At 36.7% G+C, this 23,813-nt stretch overlaps 2 protein-coding genes and 1 long non-coding RNA gene across 10 annotated transcripts in view; 2 read left to right on the top strand and 1 right to left on the bottom strand.

Moving 5' to 3' along the window:
* Graf (GTPase regulator associated with FAK) overlaps positions 1 to 23,813 on the bottom strand; it is a 379,470-nt gene that overhangs the window by 165,678 nt on the left and 189,979 nt on the right. For 6 of the 7 annotated variants that reach the window (XM_043211294.2, XM_070276585.1, XM_070276586.1 and 3 more), the window contains 2 exons: positions 8,916 to 8,987; positions 8,808 to 8,859 (listed from right to left, as the gene is read on the bottom strand). In XM_043211294.2, the coding sequence (XP_043067229.1) occupies positions 8,808 to 8,859; positions 8,916 to 8,987 (124 nt within the window). The remainder of the gene's footprint in view (positions 1 to 8,807; positions 8,860 to 8,915; positions 8,988 to 23,813) is intronic. The other variant, XM_043211293.2, reaches the window with a different exon arrangement.
* Positions 1,190 to 23,715, top strand: LOC138925679 (uncharacterized). 2 transcript variants are annotated; one of them, XR_011441873.1, is made up of 3 exons: positions 1,190 to 1,494; positions 22,930 to 23,122; positions 23,183 to 23,715. It is a non-coding gene; the product is annotated as an uncharacterized lncRNA (long non-coding RNA). The 2 variants fall into 2 exon arrangements; XR_011441874.1 differs by having other exon boundaries at positions 23,016 to 23,122.
* On the top strand, positions 16,664 to 18,327 carry LOC138925553 (uncharacterized). Its single transcript, XM_070276316.1, has 2 exons — positions 16,664 to 18,174; positions 18,230 to 18,327. The coding sequence occupies exon 1, from the start codon at positions 17,699 to 17,701 to the stop codon at positions 18,149 to 18,151; it is 453 nt and encodes a 150-aa protein (XP_070132417.1). The 5' UTR covers positions 16,664 to 17,698; the 3' UTR covers positions 18,152 to 18,174; positions 18,230 to 18,327.

Below are 23,813 nucleotides of genomic sequence, written 5' to 3' on the forward strand. Positions count from 1 at the left end.
GCAAATTGAAAAGGCGCTCAAAACTACGACCGGCATCGGAAACTAATCGGCATCGTACTTCAGTGTGCAGTAAAATATCAGAATATTTCGCGTCAACACTTTTTAAAAAATCCTTAAATAACCCGTGTGTTAATGAATTGTGCCCACCTCTTATTTTATTAATCATTTTAAATGTAATGTCCATAACATTTACCAAATTTAAGTGTTTTGAAATAAGGGCCTGTTGGTGTATGATGCAGTGCAACGTGGGACAAACAATTTCACGCTCTTTTAATATACCCACAAGTCCTTTTTATGTCCTTTCATGACTTGGGCTCCGTCAGTGCATATAGAAGACAATTTTTCTTTATCTACGAATTTAAACAAATTATCGTCGATACTTTGAAAAAAATTTCTCCTGTTACTTTGCCGTGTAATGAAACAGTAAAAAATTCCTCAAAAATATTAAAATCGTTTTTATACAAAGAATGAGTTGGCATATACCATTTATGTCAATACTTTCATCAAGAGCCAAATTCATTTCTCCTGTTTTACATTGCCGTGTAATGAAACAGTAAAAAATTCCTCAAAAATATTAAAATCGTTTTTATACAAAGAATGAGTTGGCATATACCATTTATGTCAATACTTTCATCAAGAGCCAAAGAAAAAAATTTGGAATTAGCCAGTCTATTCTTTGCCTCAGAATGTATAATTTGGCTTATATGCTCAGTCCTGCGTGTTATTGTACGCCGGGACGAGGGTATATTTTTACAAAGATTTAATGCCTCCCGGCACTTTTCCTTCAACATTGAAGGATATCACATGTTAATTCCTTACAAAATATTCCGTCATCATAAGGGCGACCATGCTTTGCTAAGCTGAGTGCCATCACATATGAAGCTTTTTTCTTATTTTTTTTATCAATTTCATTACAAATTATATTATAATTATTATTTATTATATCCTTATCAGCTATGAAATTTAAATTAAAAAATAAAATGCTTTTAATTCTAACAGCTTTTTATTTCGATTTTCCCCTGTAAATTCAGAAAAGTTGGAATGTAAACTATTATAATGCCTTTTTATATTAAAATAATCTTTTCTAGAAATTATTCTTGAACAAATTAAGCATTGCGCTTCTCCATCCATATAAAGAAAAATGGCTCCTCCAAATGGCTTTCTATAAAGAAAAATGGCTCCTCCCAAATTTCTGAAAACATTTTTTTCAGTTATGATTTCCCAATAATGAACAAAGTAGTCTTGCTTCAGTGAGGTCTGAACGTCGACTAAATTCATTTTTATGTCAAATAGGTAAAAATTTTGCCTCTCAAATGAGAGAAAGTTACAAGCACCTGTCATCTCACGAGAGTAAGTGAGAGAAATTCTAAAAAATGTAAGCGTGCTTATACTGTCAGTGTGCCGGCAGCGCTGCGGCAGAGTTTCCTACCCCATACTCGCGTGCTATGTAAAATGAGAGTTTGCCCACCACTGGTCTAGAACCTTATTTAAGGGGTGAGTGCGTCTCTCTGAGTCAAAGATATACATTTTTTTAATTTTATCACAAAGTAATATTAGAAAGTACCTTTTTTGTTGAACACTTACACCAAAGTTGTCATTGAAAGTCACTTTTGAAGGGAGCAGTTATTAAAACTTTTCTGCTAAAGTATTATTGTTGTCATTGAAAGTCACTTTTGAAGGGAGCAGTTATTAAAACTTTTCTGCTAAAGTATTACAGAGAAACCGATTTTCCGTTCTGTTAATAACTTCTGTCGGACCGAAACAGTGTTTTTTTTCCTATAATTTTTCCATCATTGAAAAATCGTTTAACAGTTGTTTGAAAGCTCGGGTTATATAAAAATTTTAAAACCAAATGTAAAGGAAACCAAACATTCTATAATTACGGCTAACTAATGTTAATGTAAATTTCCTATACCATTACTGTCTTAAAAAACTAAACCAAAAAGAAATATTGAAAATGGAAGAAAATGTCGCGTGCAAATGGAACTGAAAATAAACTAACATTAATAACTATTATTTTAAATTTGGTTGTATAAATTTTTTAACACATTTCGGACTAAAGGACCGCTTTAGTCGAGTTTTGCGACTATATTATACCCGGCACTCATCTTTTCCACCTACAAAATAACAAGAAGTTAAAGTTTAAACTTTGATGGATTCCCTACGGAATGCAGACTAACAAAAAAGGAAAGCTATGAAATTTGGCATGTCGTTTTATTTTGCCAAAAATAGCTCTCGTGTAAAACGATAGCGATTTTGCACTTGGTGTTTTGTTTATGTATTTCGCCGCTAAGGAGCTGATTAAGAAATAGAAATAGAAATAGAACTGGGTCAAAATCAAAATCAATCACAAATCATTTCAATGCCATTTTATGGCATTAAAATGCTCCTTGTGGGTCAAATCCCATATTATGGGCTTCGTCTTGACCGCAGAAATTAATTTTAATTTGTCCTGGCGCGACGAAAATTTTTCGGGCCGACTATTCTTTTGTTTAATCAATTGACCCTCCATGTCACACCTATAGAAATAAATGAAAATATTTCTTTTAACTCCCCGAGAGCAGCTGTTTATTTTTTTTGATCCGGCAACACGATTAAAATCGATTTCGTCAACTCAGTACCCGCAAAATCTAGAAGGCAAAAATTTCTTCCTCTTCCTTTTTTTACACCGTTTTTTTTATATGGAGTTTGACAGCTGTCACTCGTTGGACAGCGGATTTTCGTCAACTCAGTACTATGCTTAACTTTAAAAACACCAAAGTTATACCATTTCCGATCAATCAGTACTATGGCAGCTATAGGATATAGTCGGCCGATCCCGGCCGTTCCGACTTATATACTGCAAAGGAGAGAAGCGTGTGTTCAAAGTTTCAAATCGATAGCTTTAAAACTGAGAGACTAGTTTGCGTAGAAACAGACAGACGGTCATGCTCATATCAACTCAGGAGGTGATCCTGATCAAGAATATATATACTTTAAAGGGTCGGAGATGTCTCATTGACTGCGTTGCACACTTTTGACCAAAATTATAATACCCTCTGCAAGGGTATAAAAAATCAACCAAGAAATTTAAATACCCGTGAAAATCAGAACATAAAAAAATATAGTATAAACTAAACAAAAAATTGGACAAAAAGTTAAAAATAAAACCTCAAGCGAAAGATGACAAAGTAGAAGTACCAGAATTTACAGGAGAACATGAAAAATACCTCATACAAATAATTATATGTGAATTTTTTCGTTTTGCTTATTTTTCATATTCAGAGTTAATTTTTTATGTATTGATGAATGTAGAATGTTTTCATCATATGTTTCCGTTGCTATGTGACAATAATGGCTTCATTCTAATCTCTTTCGTAGTACCTTTTTTTTAAAAAGATGGTGCCTCGGGTATTGCGTAGTAAATATATATATGTGCTAAATCAGTCTATCTGATCTTTCGTACTGATAGTGCGGGGAAAAATATTAAAATGTGAAAATTTTTTTTCTAAATTATTGTAAGTATAAAAAAAAATATTTTATTATGCTAAATTTGTATTCAATTATTTGAGAAATTAGCTAAAAACGCCTCATGGGAATAGTTTGTCGGCCAAGGAGCAGGGAATTATTATTGGATTGCGTGAAACGGGCTCCAAAATATCAGATATTGCAGCTTAATGAAATAGGCATAGAAACTGCATATCCAAATTTATAAAAAAACGCCACTGAATACGGTGTAGCGCGACGCAGTGGAAGGAAAACCATCTTTGATGATCGGTGCAAACGGCATATTCGACGCCTAGCAGTAGAGCAATGCATGTCCAGCGGGCAAATTAAGGCTCATTTGGGCCTTCAAGTCACCCGAAGCCGAATTGTTCAAATTTTAAACGAAAACAAATTCGTCGAACATACATTCATGGTGCCTAAACCAAAGCTGCTGGACCGGCATATAAGAGCTCGCTTGGAACTCGCCAATAAGTATCAATCCTGGGCCGAAGAGTGGGAAAATTTCATCTTTAGTGATGAAAAAAAATTTAACTTAGACGGACCAGATAATTTAAAACAATATTGGAGAGATTTGCGCCAAGAACGCCGGTCCTGTTACAAACGAGGCTTTGGAGGTGGTATGGTATGGGCCGCATTCTGTCATAAAGGAAAGACACCTATATGAATGAATGGTGTCTTTATATCCACCAGAATGAATGCCAATATGTATGTGCAGCTCTTGGACAGTGAACTTATAGAGTTTGCTGGGAATTTGTACGGCGACGATTGGATTTATCAGCAGGATATCACGTCAATCCACACAGGAAAGGTCACAAAAAATTTTTTAACAGCCGAAAAATTCCTATTTTAAAATGGTCTGCGCTGAGTCTTGACTTAAATCCAATTGAAGACCTCTGGGGGATTAATTTTGGTCGTGTGTATAAAAATGGAAGACAGTTTGAGACTGTACGTGACCTAAGATCAGCAATAATACAAGAATTGGCTGATATTGACTTCAAAAACTTACAATCGTTGGTTAATTCAATGCCAAAACGACTTAATTTAGTTATTAAAAATAAAGGAAAAAGTATTGATTATTAAAAATAAGATACCTTTAAGATTCATAGCTGTTAATCAGATTTACGGACAAGAAAAAAAAAATGCACATATAATTATTTACTATGAATATAAGTTTTAATTTTGTTTTTTAGGTAAAAAAAAATTGTGTAATTTGTTAATTTTTTGTTTTTTATATGTTACATTATAATAATAATAAACCTGTATATCAAGAAATACTATTTCAAAAATTTGTAAATTTTTATTTCGCAAAAACGTGATGCACATATAATTATTTGTATGAGGTATGTTAGTTAGAGGAAAGCAGCAGAGAGCGCCATGGGCCAGTAAACTCGAAAAAGTAAGCGATATTTCGCGGCATTATCAATACTAAGGAATAAGAAAACTCAAAAAGCAAATGATGCTTTAACAATTCACGGAACAGTTTTAAACTTTGATGCCATTCTGACCAGATTAGATTTTATTTTTAGCGATAGCAGACAGACAGGGCAGACAAACTGTTATGGAGTATTACAATCAGGTGTACAGAACACTTACATTGTTAACCAATAAAACAATAATGGCATATGGCCGAAATAAGCCAATAACCTCTGAAATTAATAATAGAAATAGGCAGAGTGCTTTGAGAGATTTAATAACTGGCCTAAACGGCCCAATATCTCCTGTATTCTATGAACCCAACAGACTTGCCAAATGCAATGGCGTAAGTACAGGAGATGGAAAGCAACAATATGATAGAACTTTTAACTTCATTAAAATGAGTTATAGAAATTATATTCAAATTATAATAACGAACCACAGAAAAATGGTAATACTTCTAATCATAAAACATCTACAATAAAAATTCAAATTATCTAAGATATAATCAAAGATCCCCAAAAAGAAGTCGATAATAATCAGTGGAATCAGGGACAAAATAATATACAATGGGGACAAACTAATAATAACCAGTGGGGACAAAATAATAACAATCAGTGGGGACAAAATTATAATTGGAGGCCCAATAATAATCAGGTACAGCAAGCTCCTGTACCAATGGAAGTAGATAAATCAATCCATTATCAAAATCGTCCGAATAACAATTTTTACAGAGGTAATAATAACAACAAAAAATTATAATAAATATTATCCCAGAAATAATTATAATCAAAACCAAACTCAACAAGTAAACACAAACGCGGGTCACAACAAACAGTCTGAACCATATCCACCATTAAAGCGAGAACCAACAGGTTCAGCAAATGAACCCGTTCCAAAAGTAATGAGAGAAAATAATATAGAAAAGGAAATTTTTTTGGACCAGAACCCAGAGAAGGATTACCCTACTTGAAAAGAATAGATAACAAAGTCGAAAAGGAATTAAAAGTTTTAATTGATACAGGTGCAAAATCCTGTTACATAAAAAAGGAAATATATCAAGATAAAAATAAGCTTCCGATTTAAAAAAGAGTTTCAACCATTAATAAGTTAACTATAAATAAATATTATGATATTATAACCATATTTAATATAAAACAAGTTTTTTAAGGAAATAGAATCCGACTTACTAATAAGTTTTAATCTCTTATAAAACAAGAAGGTAAAGCTAACTTCGGGCGGAGCCGAAGTTGATATACCATTGCAGTTAAAACCGGATATATACCGCAAACATCGGATATTGTTGGCCAATCCTGATGAGAATATGATAATATAACCCAATTTATTATAAAACAAGAAAGAAAAGCTAACTTCGGGCGGAGCCGAAGTTGATATACCCTTGCAGTTAAAACCGGATATATATCGCAAACATCGAATATAGTTGGCCGATCCTTATAAGAATATGATAATATAACCCAATTTATTATAATACAAAACCTAAAAATGTCCCAAACTTCTATCTTCAAAAACACAAAAGTTGGGTCATTTCCGATCGTTCAGTTATATGGCAGCTATAGGATATAGTCGGCCGATCCTAATGAAATTTGGTAGGTTGGATCAACTAACCAAAAATAGAACCTGCACTAAATTCCACCTTTCTATCTTCAAAAACACGAAAGTTGAATCATTTCCGATCGTTCAGTTATATGGCAGCTTTAAGATATAGTCGGCCGATCCTTATGAAATTTGGCATGTCGTAATGTTTTGCCAAAAAATGCTCTCATGTCGAATTTGAACTCTCTTACTTTAAAAACGTCAAAGTTATACCATTTCCGATCAATCAGTTATATGGCAGCTATAGGATATAGTCGCCCGATCCGGGCCGTTCCGACATATATACTGCGTGCAAAGGAAAGAAGGGTGTGTGCAAAGTTTCAAGACGATAGCTTTAAAACTGAAAGACTAGTTCGCGTAGAAACAGACAGACGGACAGACAGACGGACAGACAGACGGACAGACGGACATGCTCATATCAACTCAGGAGGTGATCCTGATCAAGAATATATATACTTTATAGGGTAGATGATGTCTCCTTCACTGCGTTGCACACTTTTGACCAAAATTATAATACCCTCTGCAAGGGTATAAAAATTGGAAAATAAAAATTATTCGATAACTTTTATTTTAAAAATTGAAAATAAAGATTGAATCTATATATCTTTTGATCCGTAGAAGCCAGATCAAATATATATGTATATATATGATCTACACATCAATACCTTTCAGATGGTATATAATAAGAATGTATATATGTATATATGTTTCTCCGCTTATGTGCCTGTGCAGTATTGACAGTATTCATAAATAGCCCAACTATGGTTGCGGCGGCTGAGAAAGAGTAGTTCAGTTTATGGACAAGTTGTTTATGAGAAAAAACATGGGGAACGAAATAAGCTTAATTCCAGATATAAACAAGAAAGGAAAGCTTACTTCGGGAGGAGCCGAAGTTGATATACCCTTGAAGTTAAAACGGATATATATCGCAAACATCGGATACAGTTGGCCGATCCTTATGAGAATATGATAATATAACCCAATTTATGATAATATAAAATCTAAAAAATGTCCAAAACTTCTATCTTCAAAAGTACCAAAGTTGGCATTTCTACCAAAAACCATTTCCGATCGTTCAGTTATATGGCAGCTATAAGATATAGTCGGCCGATCGTTATGAAATTTTGTAGGTCGGATTAACTGACCAAAAATATTATCTGTACTAAGGTTCCAGCTCTTCAAAAACACGAAAGTTTGGTTATTTCCGTTAGTTCACTTATATGACAGCTATAGAATATAGTCGGCTGATCTTTATGAAACGATCCTTTATTAGGTCGTACAAAATTCGAACTCTCTAACTTTAAAAACACTAAATTTATAGCATTTCCGATCAATATATTGATCCCGGCCGTTCCGACTTATATACTGCGTGCAAAGTAAAGAAGGGTTTGTGCAAAGTTTCAAGATGAAAGCTTTAAAACTGAGAGACTATCTTGCGTAGAAACAGGCAGAAGGAGAGACGAAACATGTTCATATCAACTTAGGAGGTGGTCCTGATCAAGAATATATATACTTTATATATATATATATATACGTTGCACACTTTTGAACAAAATTATAATACCTCTGCAAGGATATAAAAATATTTTCTCGACTTATTGCGTTTTTTGTTAAATTTTCTTTGGCTTCGCAACATAAAAAATTGATTTAGGTTCTAAATAATTTCATACGCAGCGCATTCTACAAACCGCTCATTGCAGAGGTTGGTTTCTCTCACCAATACACTTTTGTTTTAAACTAAAGTTTTACTCTTTCAATACACTCAGCAGAGGTGCACACAGCAGGACAGTATAGAATGTATAGAATAGACAGTATAGAATAGATAGGTGTGAGAATAGACAGTATAGAATAGATAGGTGTGAGAATGAAAGGATTTTGAAAGTAACATTTTTTTTGTAGGTGATCCAAGTGAAGGGAGGGAGAATGGATAACCAATAATAGCAGCATGTTGGCGGTAATTCGTCATCGTGGTGGAAGTCGTAGGGTCCTTGGTCTGTACACTTTCTTGCATGTGGTATCAGAATAAAGAAAAAATTATAAGAAATGGTTTGAAATTGGTTTGATTGATTGCAAAAACTAAGCCTTGATGGTAATGTAAGCAGCCAGACTCTACTAACACGTTTACATTTTATTCGTTATTTATCCAATACCAATATACAAATATTTTATTGGCCCCAACCAATATACCCGCGGACTCTGGTATAAATTACGATAGTATAAAACAGACTTTAATAACCCCGTTAATACGTACATATATAAAAAGGGGTTTTAAATTTGTTAATTTGTTAACATACTTTTCTCCATCAAAAATAAATATCCACGCTTCGTGAAAATTTCCTCAGGCTTCTGTTAAAAAAAATAATTGTATTTGAATTTATTTATGATTTTGAAAACAGACTTACTGTGCGCTTTTCCATGTATTTTGTTTTCAGCTCTGTCACTTTTTCTCGTGCTTCCTCAAAATTTTCGCGTGTCTGTAATAAATAAAAAAAAATATATATATAACATATATAACTATTAACTAATAAATATAATATAAATAAACTGCTAGATGCCATTATTAAAGACACAAAAAATGTATGTGGTGGAATCTATTTTTAATATGGAATTTGCTTCAGGCGAGACCAAACTCTTGCAGTTAAAAACGAATATATATCGCAAATAGTTGGCCGATCCATATAAGAATATCATATTAAAACCAATTTATTACAATAAAAAATCTATAAAAAAAGTCTCAAGCTTCTATCTTCAAAATACCAAAGTAGGTATTTTTACCAAAAACTTATAAGGTAACATATCTAATCGATCAATTATATGACCGCTATATAGTTGGCCGATCGTTGAAATTTGGTAGGAAGCATAAACTTACCAAAAATAGAATATATAGGAAGTTGCAACTTAAGGATGTAGTCTCATGTTCCGGCCTACTTTTTAAAGGTTATTTCAAAAAACTTTTTTTCTAATAAAAAATAATGCGATCGTTTCAATTTTCAAATATGTTTTTATAGGCATAATAAACTATTTGAAAATATTTTGTTTAATTTATTCTTGTGTACTTTAATACACTTGTCTACTTTAATACACTTTAATACACTATAGCATGCCAAAGTAAGCATATAAAAAAAAAGGTAGGTCCCTGGCGCAGGTGATTTCGACTGCTAGAGTCATCCGAAACAAAAAATTAGAATAGATCAGTGGTCGGCACCCCAATAAATTGATATGATCTTACCGCATTAGTGTTAGTAACGAATAGCATGCTGTGAAAGTATGCTGTGAGCATGACGTTTCACACATTTATACTGTGTGTAAGTGGCCCCCGAGATAGGGCCGTGGCGACCTCTGGAATTGATTATTGTTTTGTAAACTTATGGCTCTGTCCCGTACTAGAATGAAATATTTTCATCAATAAACAACAAAATGGCAAACTCACAAAAAAAAAAATTTTTTAAATAAAAAAAATGTATCTTAAATTAATGATAAAAAAAACTAATCATTAAAAATAAATGATTCTAGTACGGGACAGAGGTGTTACTTTTTAGAATAACATATCCAAATTTCAGCTAGATCGGTACCATAGAATTTTGTGAATAACCTGCGCCGCACACAAAAATGTAGTTCCGAAAAAGAAGCGTCTAAAGTTTAGACGCTACCGAGAAACTCATACTTTTCGGTGTAGGCGCGCTCTCGATTATGGGCTGTATCTCTGTCATTATTTGATATTTTTATTTGAAACTTTAACAGTACATTTTTAATAAACAGTACTTTCGAAATATGAGAAAAAAAACGATTTTTTCAACCTCACACATGAGACTACATCCTTAACTCCAACTTTAAAAACACCAAAGTTATAGCATTATCGATAAATCAAAATAAAACCTTTTAAAAGAGTTGGCGACACCATCGTGCCTTGACTTTGCTCTTTTCAACAATACTCTTTCCTGAAAAGATTCCCTTGACCTAAGCTCAGATCACATACCTCTTGTTTTCCGATTACTCCAGCCTGACTCTTCTTCTCCCCGAAAGCTGCCTACTCTACTTCCACCTGAAAAAGATAACAAGAAGTACCGGACCCTGCGGGGTATCTCACTTTTTCTGGAAACCGAAATTATTTCTGCAGAAAATTTCGATGAAGCGGCAGAACTACTGTTAAGCAAAATCTGCAAGGCAGCACCACGGAATCAGCACCAGCGCTATCTACATCTTACAATACCAACAGGCGGGATATGGCTCATTTTCCTATCTAGATTAGAGATGTAATAGATCTGAAGCATAGCATCAGACATGAATATATACGCGTATTGAACAGGAAATTATGGAAGGCTCGCCAACAGTGAGCGAAAGATATTGAGGCTATTCAAGGTTGACAAGGTTACATTGACGATAAGCTAGAGGAAGCCACTCCCAATAAGGACAAGAATATTTCGGCCTTAGAGGATCTTGAAAAACGCTTCAAATCCTTTCAGACTGCTTCACCGAGAAGATGTGGGATAGGAGAGACACTTCTAGACGGTCCCATACAGCATTCGTTACCGTTCGTCCTGTTATACTTCCAGAAATTTTGAACATCGTAAGGAAGTTGAAAAATAGAAAGGCCCCTGGTCCTGACGGAATAACTAACCGTATGGTAATGTCACTTTCTTATTGTGCAATCCTGCTCCTCGGTATGCTGTTCAATGCTGCTTTTAGGATTGGGCATTCCCTAAAGCCGTGGATGAAGGCCAATGTCTCCTTAAACATGAAGGCTAAACCAAACCTCATCAGCTACCGTTTAATCAGAGAGTCTGGCAGGGGTAATCTGATAACAAGAGGTATGTGGTCTGAGCTTAGGTCAAGGGAAACTTTTCAGGAAAGAGTATACCAGTACTACCAACTTTTGACAAGATATTAGAAAGATGCATCCTGCCTCGCTTATCTTTCAATCCTCAAGTCCGAGAAGCAATTGTGTCTTTTCCGTTCGATTTTAGAAAGGATCCCTGAACAAATGCATCGAGTCAGGCAAATCGTTGGATTGGATGAATTGGATAGTTGGATGATCGTTGGATGGATTTCATTGAAAAGAGTACGTGGTGGCTGCATTTCAAGACATTCTTTGACAGTTTTTGGCATCGGGTTCTCCTGGGGACTTCCACCACCAAATATTTCAAAATTGACAGAAGATCAATCTGTGTTGCCACCTATGACACGGGTATTTTGGTGAAGAACAATTGTCTTTATAAGGCAACGGATACCCTGCAGAAGTTATTGAAAAATATTAGAGAATCGGGTCTGCCGATAAAATGTTTCTGTTAGCCCAGAAAAGTGTGCAGTGGTGACATACACACTTCGGAAAAAATCCTGTTCTGGGATATTCCTCCACGGAGAGTTAATCCCACAAGCGGTAGAACATAGATTACTGGGCATTATCTTTCATAGGAGATTTACTTTTGTGTCCCACACCAAGCTTGTTGTTGCCAATCTGAAAGACAAGGCTATATTGGCTAGTGGCTAAAAGGCTAAAAGTTCTAGTAAATTGTCCCTCCGGAACAAAGATAAAAACAAACGGAGCAGAAATACAGTAACTGTTTATTTTCACATAACTTCCACAAACTGCAAACAAATCATCTTGCTTCTGTTTTGGAACTGCGCAGCGCTAAAAAGAACGTATGCCACACATACCAGTAATTGACACTGGAAAATTTATCTAAGCTGGAAACCAGACTTAGGTATCCCAGCTTCTTAAACATTCCTGATACGGCCAACACCAATGACATCTTACAATTCACGGTCCTTCCAAAAAACACGAAAACTGTAGCTCAGCATACCCACAGCCAAGTTCCCTTTAGTAAAATCGTTAAACAGAATATTTTGAATGTAGAGAGAAAATCCTAGAAACCTTGAAAAACCAACAATACCATTGAAAAGTTTAGTCCCACTAAATATTGTCAATCATCCCTTCCACCCTGCGAACCACAGGCAATTGTATGCAAACTCGGCGTTAACATCTGCAGAGAACAGCTTAATTCTGTTAATTCTTAAGCTCTTTTATGATTGACGAGAATATTAATTTAGTATCTGACTCAAGAAACTTTTTAGAGTAATACAGTAACTGTTTATTTTCACATAACTTCCACAAACTGCAAACAAATCATCTTGCTTCTGTTTTGGAACTGCGCAGCGCTAAAAAGAACGTATGCCACACATACCAGTAATTGACACTGGAAAATTTATCTAAGCTGGAAACCAGACTTAGGTATCCCAGCTTCTTCCACATTCCTGATACGGCCAACACCAATGACATCTTACAATTCACGGTCCTTCCAAAAAACACGAAAACTGTAGCTCAGCATACCCACAGCCAAGTTCCCTTTAGTAAAATCGTTAAACAGAATATTTTGAATGTAGAGAGAAAATCCTAGAAACCTTGAAAAACCAACAATACCATTGAAAAGTTTAGTCCCACTAAATATTGTCAATCATCCCTTCCACCCTGCGAACCACAGGCAATTGTATGCAAACTCGGCGTTAACATCTGCAGAGAACAGCTTAATTCTGTTAATTCTTAAGCTCTTTTATGATTGACGAGAATATTAATTTAGTATCTGACTCAAGAAACTTTTTAGAAAACTAAAAAAATTATTTATTTTTCTATTAGTTTTTTCCGTATTTAAACTCACCTCATTTTATGCCTCTAATGATTTTACAATATAATTTACAATATGATTTTATAATATTCAGAGCTTAACTTCTAATAATAACAAGCACCTGTTCGAGATTTTTTGGTTTCCTATAATTTTGACATAGCCTAGCAGCCTAGCTCGCAGCCTAGCCAACTAAAACTTTTTTACATACTACTTCCCTTAATCATGCCTACTCATCATCAGACCGATTCATTCTTGTCATTGGTTAAGCCAAATTTTGACTTTTGATTGAAAATGCTAAATGAATAGTCAAGTTTAGTGGACTTGCGAACCTTCGATAAATGATACAGAGCAATGATGAGGATGGGTTGTCAAGAATCAAATCAATGTTTTGTCGATGAGACCTACTCAACACAACTGCGTTTCATCTTTTGATTTAATAGTACACTAGTTCATCCAATAAATGAACCATAAATGAACCAATAAATGAAAAGTATTAGTTTAGAACCTAATGGTTGTCCGCTCGTCCCAGTTATAGTGCGATGTAAGATGAAAGCTGCAACTGTAGCACCATTAATCAAATCGAAGAACAGTGAATGCGGCCAGCGATTTTTTTTTTGCGTTGCGCCGAGTACTATAGTTTGTGCAACCTTAACGCCTCCTTTCGTCGGGTTGTAGAAAAGATTTATTGTACATTGAAATGCAAAGTTTTACGAAATACGACAGACTTTTTTTTTTGGAGCATGAGAAAAAGTTGTTTGACAGAAATTCTTTGAGGATAAATACTTTATTTTTCCTTACGGTTCCTACACACCGTGTTGGAAAGATGAGAAAAAAGTGTTGACTAAAACCGACAAAATTGATTCCTTCTGCACGTTGTTTGTTTGAAAGAGATTATTTGCGGATAAATGCTTTATTTTTTCTTCAGTAAGAAAAACACATCACTAGTGTACATACTTCACAAAATTTTCCACTAGTTTGATACTAAAAAAGTAGTTGTCCATTATCATATGACATATCTAATAAGGCTTACACAGCTTGTACTTTGCCCAAATACATTTTCGTATAATGAATATGCAGTTTTTCCGAGGCCCGTCTTGCGCTTTTGAGGTTTAAGTAATAACAGTAGGTTTATTTACTACCAATTTAAAATATTTGTAGTATGTATGCTGCACCAAACAATTATATTAACATTCTCGAGCAAGGTTGTCATCTTAGTTCTACATACATAGTTAGTTATCATTTTAGCAACACAAAAAGAAAGGTCCCATCAAAAATAGCAATAATAATCGAAACAAAGAAGCGCACTTCTGGGGAAATCATACTGCGCCAACTTTTATCAAGGGAAATCACCTGCTTTTATCAATTCTTTCTTTCTTCTTGAGCGATCCGTCATGGTTTTTGCGCACTGCGTTTTTTTTTTAAACTTGCTGAAAACTGATGTTTACCAACCTAAGGGGGAAAGGGGAAAAAAGCGAATTTTCTAGAATTTTTTTTTCCCAAATAAAAAAGCCTATCCAAAATTTGGTTTTATAATATTAAATGCGAAGTACAAAATAAATTCGAATAAATTGAAAACAAAATGGCGGCTGTGCAGCATTTCTTCGTAGGCCCTTTTTTTTAAGGCCATGGCCATGTAGAAGTTTCTAGTTTCGTTAGTTTCTATACATCAACAGCTATCGACACACGTAGGATTTTTCGATATATTGATTTTTTGCAAAATGGTGAATGATTGAAAAAAAGTTAAAATTTTCACGAAAAAAAAACGTCACAAAATTTTAAATAAAAAAAAAAGTAAGCAAATTTAAAAAAAATCCTACGTGTGTCGATAGATAAAAGTATTTTATATACTATCAAAATTCAAAATCGATCGGTTAAGATCTGTTCGAGCTATGTTTCCGGCAGTCTCAAAAAAGTGGTTTCGAGAAAAACGCGTTTAAAGTTTTAAGTACTGTGGGAAATACCTGTGAGGCATCGCCGCAGAATGAACAATTTTGACACTTAGACACTTTTGCCGGACTCTATCTTAGAATATGTTACTTTTAAGACCCTAAAGAATTTTTTGAGCAAAAAAAAAAAACTGTCGAATTTTTAAAAAGATTTCAATTTAAAGAAGCTTTACTCAGTTTCAACAAAAACCGTATCGCTTCGCGTGTGCTGTGATATATTTGGAGGCGAATGAATAATTTGCTTAATTTTCATTCAAGCATAACAGGGCTCTGCTTCTTTCTGTTTATTTTCTTTCTCTTCAAAGCTTCCGTTTTCGCTCTATTCGGTACAATGGTTCAAGGTGCATGGTTTCCGAAACTTTGTATTTTTTTAGTATTGTTATGGAATTCATACTGGTCTACTCAATGAGGGTTTGTAATAAGAGAATCTCGCCATCCCAGCCTACCATCCAGTGAAAACTGCCGGGTTCACTGCCTCAGTTTCGGATTTCCCACATTAGCCATTTCCCGTAGGTCTGGTCTCCACTATTGTTGCGATAATAGTCCCGCTGCCCAAGACGAAATAAGGTCGTTCATGAGACAGACTAAGAATGGATTTAATGAGGTGATTACTGGTTTTCTAAAAATCAATGACCAGCTCTGCGCGCTTGACACTCAGTTTAGCAGTCTTCAGAAGCTAAATGAGTCATAAAAGAGTAAGAAATCCGCTGTAAGATCCGCTTCAGCCTACGTTCGTTTCTCGGCTAGTCCTTACTACTACAGAGATTAATATCTCGGCTTATATCAAAGCAAAACAAAAGCCGATATAAAGGGGGAGGACTTAATACAAATATAAATATATAGGGCGCATGACTTTATTTAAGATCCGTGTGCGTGCGCTGATGTGCATTTTACGATTTGTTTACCCATTTTTTGTCCAGAGAACATTTACGTCCAAAGAAATCAGCTTAGTACCGTAAAAAAGGTTTGAAAATCAGTGGGTGGGAAACTTCCATGGTAGAACCACTGACCAACCTTTACCTCTTTGTGAGGAGACTTAGTCTGCCCACACGCTAAGACTGATAGCCGGGGGCAGAGGCGCCCAAACTTCGTGATTGCGTTAAGTCTAGAAAATAACATAGCAGAGAAATGGGAAAAAAAATTGGATTTACACATTGAGAAAGGAGGAGCTGAGCGAAGTGTGTAGAGAGCTCGGCCTACCAGCGGACATGACTGTGGAAACGATGAGATCCTTAGTGGCGAAGTGGGTCGACGAATCCAAGGATGAGGAAGTACTGGCATTGGCGCACGGACTCGAGGAAAGGTTTGGGCAAAGATCATCCCTAGGCAGAGAGGAAATATGTCCCAGCCCCGGTGGATTACGCCAAAGTGGCCAGACAGGTGCGAGACTGGTCGTTTCGTTTCGACGGAACAGGGGACCCGTTAGAGTTCCTCCGCAAAAACATATGGATTAGACCAGTGGTCGGCACCCCAATACATTGATATGATTTTACCGCATTATTGCTAGTAACGAAAAGCAGAAAGTAGGCTTTGAGCATGACGTTTCACACATTTATACTGTGTGTGTGTGGTAGAGCTCGGGCAGAGAAATTTCCTATGTCCCCGAGATAGGGCCGTGCCGACCTCTGTATTAGACATAAACACGAACCCCAGGGCCATGCCAGAACTATTGCAAGCCAGGGCTCAAAGATGGTTCATCATGAACGATGAAGGATGACCAACATGGGCGAGGTTCGAGGCAAGCTTTAAAACTTTTTCTTGCCGAAAGACTATTTCGAAAAGTTGGCGGACCAAGTTCGTCAGCGTCGTGGAGAGCCATTCAAAGAATACATGGTGGACCTTCAGTCCCTAATGAAGCCGTTAGGAAAAACCACCAAAGAAGTAATCGAGTGGCTTGTCGAAAACTGCATGCCAAGGAGAACGATGTTCATAAGGCCATACGCCTGCGCATCCTTAGAGGAGGTAATGGAACTGGCAGAGAAGTTCGAGGAATTGGCGCAGGAGGAAGAGGCTTTTAACAGACAAGTCGCCACGGAACAAAGGTGGAGCCACAGTCAGCCGGCCGTAGACGAAAGGTGGCAAAGAAAAGAACCGCACCACAGTGAGGCAGCAAGGTACCAGAGGGACCAATAGACCCAGAAAGCACAAAGGGACGAGTTCCACCACCCGGCCGTCCAAAATACACAGTGGGCGCCGAGGTGGCAGAGAGAGGAACCGCGCCAAGGCCCGCCGGAACGGCAGAACATCACAGGTCAAAGTTGGATGCCAAGATGGCAGCCTGAGACCCAGCATAGGTCGGCTCCGCAACAACCAAATCAGCAGTGGACAGCAGGGCCAAGGCAGGGTCCTGTCGAGAACCCAGCACAAGCGTGCAGCAGATACGCTGGCATGGGCCATTAGGCCAGCGGGTGCAGGAACCCAAGGTTGTTGTTCTGCAAGATGTGCGGCGCGACAGGATTAAGAAGCACAGAGTGCAGCCAGAGGTCGGGAAATGCGCAGCGGTCCCAGCAACAGGGAGGAGAGCAGGGATCGCACGGTGCTGCCTCTCAAACCTAATAGGAGGACTATCCGGGGAAGAGCAGCAGCTGACGGCAACCATCGAAGTCGAAGGTGAAGGCCATGCTGGATACTGGAGCGACGGCGAGTTTTATCTCGGTGAAACTAGCAGAAAGCCCGGAAATTACCGGGCAACGCGTCGCGATAAGAAGACGGGTGAAGCTGGTCAATGGAAGCCATACGAAAACACGCACCGCATTCCAGGCGCAAATAAGCTTCGGCAACAAGACAAAGACCCTGAACCTACTGGTGATGCCGGGCATGGTGGACAGTCTGGTGCTAGGATGGGATTTCCTCAACGAGTTTGGCGCAACAGTGACATGCGCAGGCCACCGCGTTACGATACCCAAAAGGGAGAGATGGGGCGGCTGTCTGGAGGATAGACTGTCCGTAGCAATGGCCGGATGCCCAGAGGAATGGGAAGAGGGACGCATTAAGAGGTTTATCAAGAGAGAGCTGGAGGCGTTCCAAAGGCAGGCCAATGAGGCTGCGTTGGGAAGTAACCAGTTTCTCTAGCAGTTTGGGAATCGCAGATAGCTGTAAGTGCTTTCGAGCCTTTTTATGAAGCGGAATAATAAATGATTCATTCCACAGCTATGGACATTATCAGGACCAGTAGAGAATGATATATCTATTTTTGAGAGAGCATTGAACACATCCTTAAATCGACATTTTGACAAATAAATGTTGTTTATGTGTGGTAATTTATAGGGATAAGAAGAATTGAGGTTATATAAATCGGACGAATAAGTTGTTTGAAAAAATGACGCAAAGGGATTAGCAATACCTACCTCAGAAGAATGTGAGATATTTTTATATGATAGGGAAGGAGGAAAAAGATTAGATTAACGTTTTATATTGACAAAAGAATAGAAGGAGCTCGGATCATTCCGAAAATTTACCTTACAATTCATAATGTAACACTTATTCAGTTGATTGTTGAAAATAATAAACTGATTGCGAATATACAGAAAGTTTGACTGATGAAACAGTGATCCTGACTAAGGAAAGTTTTTTTAAGCTCTAGATTTCCTGTTCTTAGGGCGAGAAAGGTGTTTATTAAACCAAGGTGGTTTTGTAGACAATGATGATGGGACTTAAGGAATTCAGCGCATCATGAATTATTTCGTAAAACGAATCCGTAGCTGCTTCAATTGTTTTTATAGATGACAGAAAATTCCAATCAATTTCCAATAAAGCATTTGAAACGAGATTGAACATTCTTTAATGTTCCAGCATCATTATGAGGTACGTCAATTAACACTCGGTCAATTAACAATTAGCATCGGCTAATAGTGTAGGATGGTGAAGGTCTTCAAGATGCGATAGCGGCGAGGATCGAATGACTGTCACAGAGGATGACACATTGGAAAATATAAGGTCCAGTAATCTGCCATAAGTGTTCTGAAATGGGTTAAGTTGGAATAGGCCAAAATCAGTTAAGCCATCGGTAAAGTTATGACAACTGGAAAGCAGGGAATTGTCTACCTCAGACGGGATCCAGGAAATGTTGGGAAGGTTGAAATCTCCCATGATTAGCATTAAATCAAAGTCCTTGACCAATGAAAGAACAGACATAATAGCCTCTAGGTGCTAAAAACATGCAATAGCTTCAACCATAGGAGAATGTATTAAGGGGTCACGCCACCCTGAAATTTTCAAAAAATCGATTTTTTTTTTTTTTACTTAATTTAAAAGACTATATTCTTACGCGTATTTTAAGACGTCCCCGAAGACAATATCTTGATAATTATGGAAGTTATGTTTATTTCAAGGCGGCACTGCAGGAGGGCACCTAAGACACTTTTTTTTCTTCTTTTGCGTTTTTCTCGAAACCACTTTTTTCAAGACGGTGGGCATGATAACTCAAAAACTGTTCAACCGATTGACTTGAAAATTGAAACACATCTTCTTACATAGATTTTCCACAGAGTGACGTAGGATTTTTTTGATCCAATGGATAGAAATTTTTTTATGCAATTTTTAGTACGAAATTTTTTGCCCAAAACATTGAGTCAAGTTTTGAAGTGCTCTCATTTGCGTAATTTTTCTTCTTTTCTAAAACGGCTACGTCACTCTGTTCCAAATTTATCACTTTTTAAAAAAAAATTTTGTTTACTTTTTTCTGATGAAAATTGACACGTGAATCATGCCCACCATCAAGGAGCACTCCGGAAAAACCTATGATCGCCGATGTTCATATCTCCGCCATTTTGAATTGAAAACAAATTTTTTTTTAGAAGTTATAAAGCTCATTAGTTGTATTAAATAGAAATAAAAGTGGAAAAATCCTATCTCAACTAGTTTAGTCACAAGAAATTCCTGAAAAACCGTCCCGTTTCCACGCGGTCAGGGTGGCGTAACCCCTTAACAGGTCAGGAAAATATGAGACGAGCCACTTAAAATTTTCACCGCAATAAACTCTATTCCGAACTCATTCGAGAAAGGAATAAGTTCAGCAGGATACTTGTTATTAACAGCAATGAGAACACCACCTGCAAAAGATGGACGATCCAATCTAAACACAGTGAACTTAGGAACAAATATTTCATAATCAGAGACAGAGGAATTAAGCCAAGTTTCAGTAAGCGCGATAGCATCAAAATCAAAAGAAGCACTCTTTGTAAAAAATTGACTCAATTTTTCCAGATTACTTCGAACGTTTTGACAGCAACAGAAAAATACTTGATTATTCAGTTTTTTGAAGCCGTTTCTGCAGGGCTAGGATTCTGAGCGCCTTTTGCTAGGAATTCATGAATGATACTGTGCTCAGGCCAGGCTACAGGATCAAGTACTTTTTCGAGGTAGGAATCGGGTAGGATTATTTTAAAAGAAGATATTGAACCCTTATGTTTAAAGTTAAACTTAAAAACAGTTATTTCATTAGGAGCTACCTTAAGATGGTTTAACAGGTGACTCCTGACATCATCAAGGCATAAGGCGAGAAACAAATATGGCCTTACGGGGAGCAACCGCCCTCCGCGTAAGTCCAGAAGATCTAACCTCAGGCGCCACACTAGTCAGAGGCCTTGGAGACAGCACAGCAGGAGCAGAATGTAGGTTGTCCAACGATGGAAGCTCCAAGATGATTGGAGGCTTAAGGTTTTTACTCCCTGCTGGAAGGCTAATCATGTCTCTTGGTACAAGAAGAGCTTCAGTAGGTAGACAAGTAGGCGACGGTAAAGTATTTGGTGTTGAAAATACATCGACTTGTACGGAATGGGATGTAAGGGTACCCAATAAATTGGCAGTCAGCAGGTTGGTGTTTGAATTTTTCTTCTTGGAGATTCGCTTAACCACTTAAGACCAAGGAATTGGGTTTCAAGTTCAAGGAATTGCTCATTAGGGGCCGAGAATTGCTTGCAAACATCAAGGAAACCATTTATAGTCTGTTTCATAAAAGTCCGCATCTCTGACTTGATTTCTCTGCAAGCGATGCAAGACCACGTCGGGCCAATCTTCTTTTTGATAAAATCACTTCTCCGTCCATTGTGTCCACCTCCAGCCCATTTAATATGTGAGCAGTTGTTGCAAAGCCAGCAAGACAGGTATGAGTCACCCGTGATGGATCCACCAAATTCACATTTTTTTGCTGTGCAAATAAGACTCATTGTTGAAGGATTGCAGACCACTGTAGTAGCGTGTAAAGAATTTAGGCTCTCTGAAGCACTCTGTAGCCGAAAGTGGACGATCAGATTGGATGTAAGAGACGACGTTACAAAAGAGATGTGCAACGAAGGCTTGGCGTCGTGAAGAACAACAAACTCCACAGTAACTATGATGCAACAGGTTATGACCAGAGAGTACAGCTCGGAGAGACTAATGTTGGAGAATATAGTTAAAGCGCAACAGAGATAACTTCAAACGATTAAATGTATAAATAGGAAATAAATAGTTCCATAAACTTATTAAGTCGAATTTATTTTTAGAAATTAATCGTTATATTTTCACTTGTCGCGAAAGGAGAAAGCTTGAATTCAAGATCGAAGATAAATGCAAACTGGCAAGAGCGATCAAAGAAACACGTCCGGGTACGGCAAGTGAATATACAGAAAAATTTATTACAAATAGATCAAATGGAAAGCTTATGTATTTTTATCGTTCTTGCCCTTACCAGCCTACGTATTCTCTCTTTTGGATTGCATTAGAAAAGTTAACTCATGTTAATGATCTCGGCGTCCTGTTAGACTCTAAACTTATAACCACATTTAACCATATTCTAACCATATTTCCTCAATGGTTAATAAGGCTAAAGGTGTCCTTGGTTTTATTTAAAAATGGTTATAGAAATTTAACGACCCCTATACAATACCAAAAGTTTATTAATTTTGTATACTGGAGTACTGGCCGATACTGGAATACTGGAGTCATGTGTCTGGAGGCCCCGATATGGACTAAATTAAGACCGCGAAGAATTTGTACGAAAGAATTTCTTAACATTTTCACTTAAGACCTCTTAACTTGAATGCAAATCTTCATTATCATTCGTATCATAGCAGTGTCTTACTAATAAACGAACCCTCCCTTAACAAATCGTAGAATCGATTTCTAGAATCATAGAATCGTACAAGACTGGGTGTCGCTTTTCTATACAACCTTATTAATGCTGATGTAGACAGCAGGCAATTACTAACATCTTACATTTTAACGATCCTAATAGATGGACTAAAATTTGTAGTCCTCAATTTTGTAGCCATTTTAGTGCGACATATGAACAACACGACTTTTCAAGCATTGAAACCGGTAAAAATTCCAAAGATGGAGTTTCAAGGGATCGGACCCATGAAGAGACGAGATAAACAGCATGTCCGATCCCCTGCAGCCTAACAAATACATAAGTGGTGCGCTTATCGCACTTTAGAAAGGGTCGCATAGCATGTCAGCTTGCAGTGCGTTGATAAGTAGTTTTCAATAGATTTAGGTTTTTTATGTATATTTCTTTATAGAGAATTGTATGAAATAAAAAAGTTTCGAAAAGGATCTAATTGGAGTAACACCTAAGTTATTGGGGCTTCTCTTACGAACATCTTAAGGTCTTATTTTCGAACTACCATGATGTCTATACTATTATCTCACTTTACCCTCCTTGAAACTTAAAAACATAAATTTTAAATTTTCTAAGCAATTCTTTCTCGTTATCTTTCTAATTTTTCTATTACCTTAATAACTTGGTTCACGCGATTTAAGCCGTACAGCTGTGCTCCCTCGGTAAAAACACTTTTAACTTTATTTCGCTTACAATGAGAAAAATTTCAATGACAACTTTTCATATTAATGTGGAATTCGTTTTATAGGCTACAAAAAATTTGTATAAATACAAACATAAAAGGAAAAAAGTCCAGCAAGCGGTACCCAAAAATTATTCAACCTTACATTCCAGAGTCACATAGCGTTGGCCTCACGCAAAACAAAGGTACTGGACAAAAATATTTCCAATATATTTAAAAAATGAAAAAAGCAGCCACCATTGTTTGAAATCGAGCAAGAGTAAGAGAGATAATAATTGTCGAAAAACGAAGTACATCTTATATATTATCTATTCACAAGCGAACTTCACAGAGGAATGGTCTTATTCAACACATAAGTTGTCAAGAGTATGGGCGACGAATGTTTGCGTTACTTGCGTAGACTGAAACAATACCAAATAATGAAACAAACAAGACCTATTAACAGAAGAAAAACCACTCTGCAAGAAGCTCAAAAGCCGAATGAAGTGAGCCCCAGAAGCACTTGAACTGATTTCGCGGAGGAAGTATCAGACAAATGCCTATTTATACTAATAATTGGGACGGCGAACTTTTCTCAGTTGCAGCACTTGTTGTAGCTCATATCTCTGGCAGCTGCGCAATTGTCGACTCATTGTCAAATTGTCTTATTACAAGACTACAAAACTTGAATTCTATTATAAGTAAAGATATATAAATGTTTCAAAAACAATGTATAAGTTGTCAATAAAAAAGAGTAAACAGTAAAGGGCCCAAGATGGACGAAGAAAAGGTAAAGGTTCTACCACGGAAGTTTCACACTCACTGATTTTCAAACCACGAACCAGTATGAATTCCATTACATTACTAAAAAAATAAAAAAATTTCGACCTCCGAATTTCGACTTTTGAGATCTTTGACCCCATAATGTATATATTTTCTAGATCAGGATCAACTCCTAAGTTTATATGAGC

This window comes from Drosophila bipectinata, chromosome XR, assembly GCF_030179905.1.
Source record: "Drosophila bipectinata strain 14024-0381.07 chromosome XR, DbipHiC1v2, whole genome shotgun sequence".
Lineage (NCBI taxonomy): Eukaryota > Metazoa > Arthropoda > Insecta > Diptera > Drosophilidae > Drosophila > Drosophila bipectinata.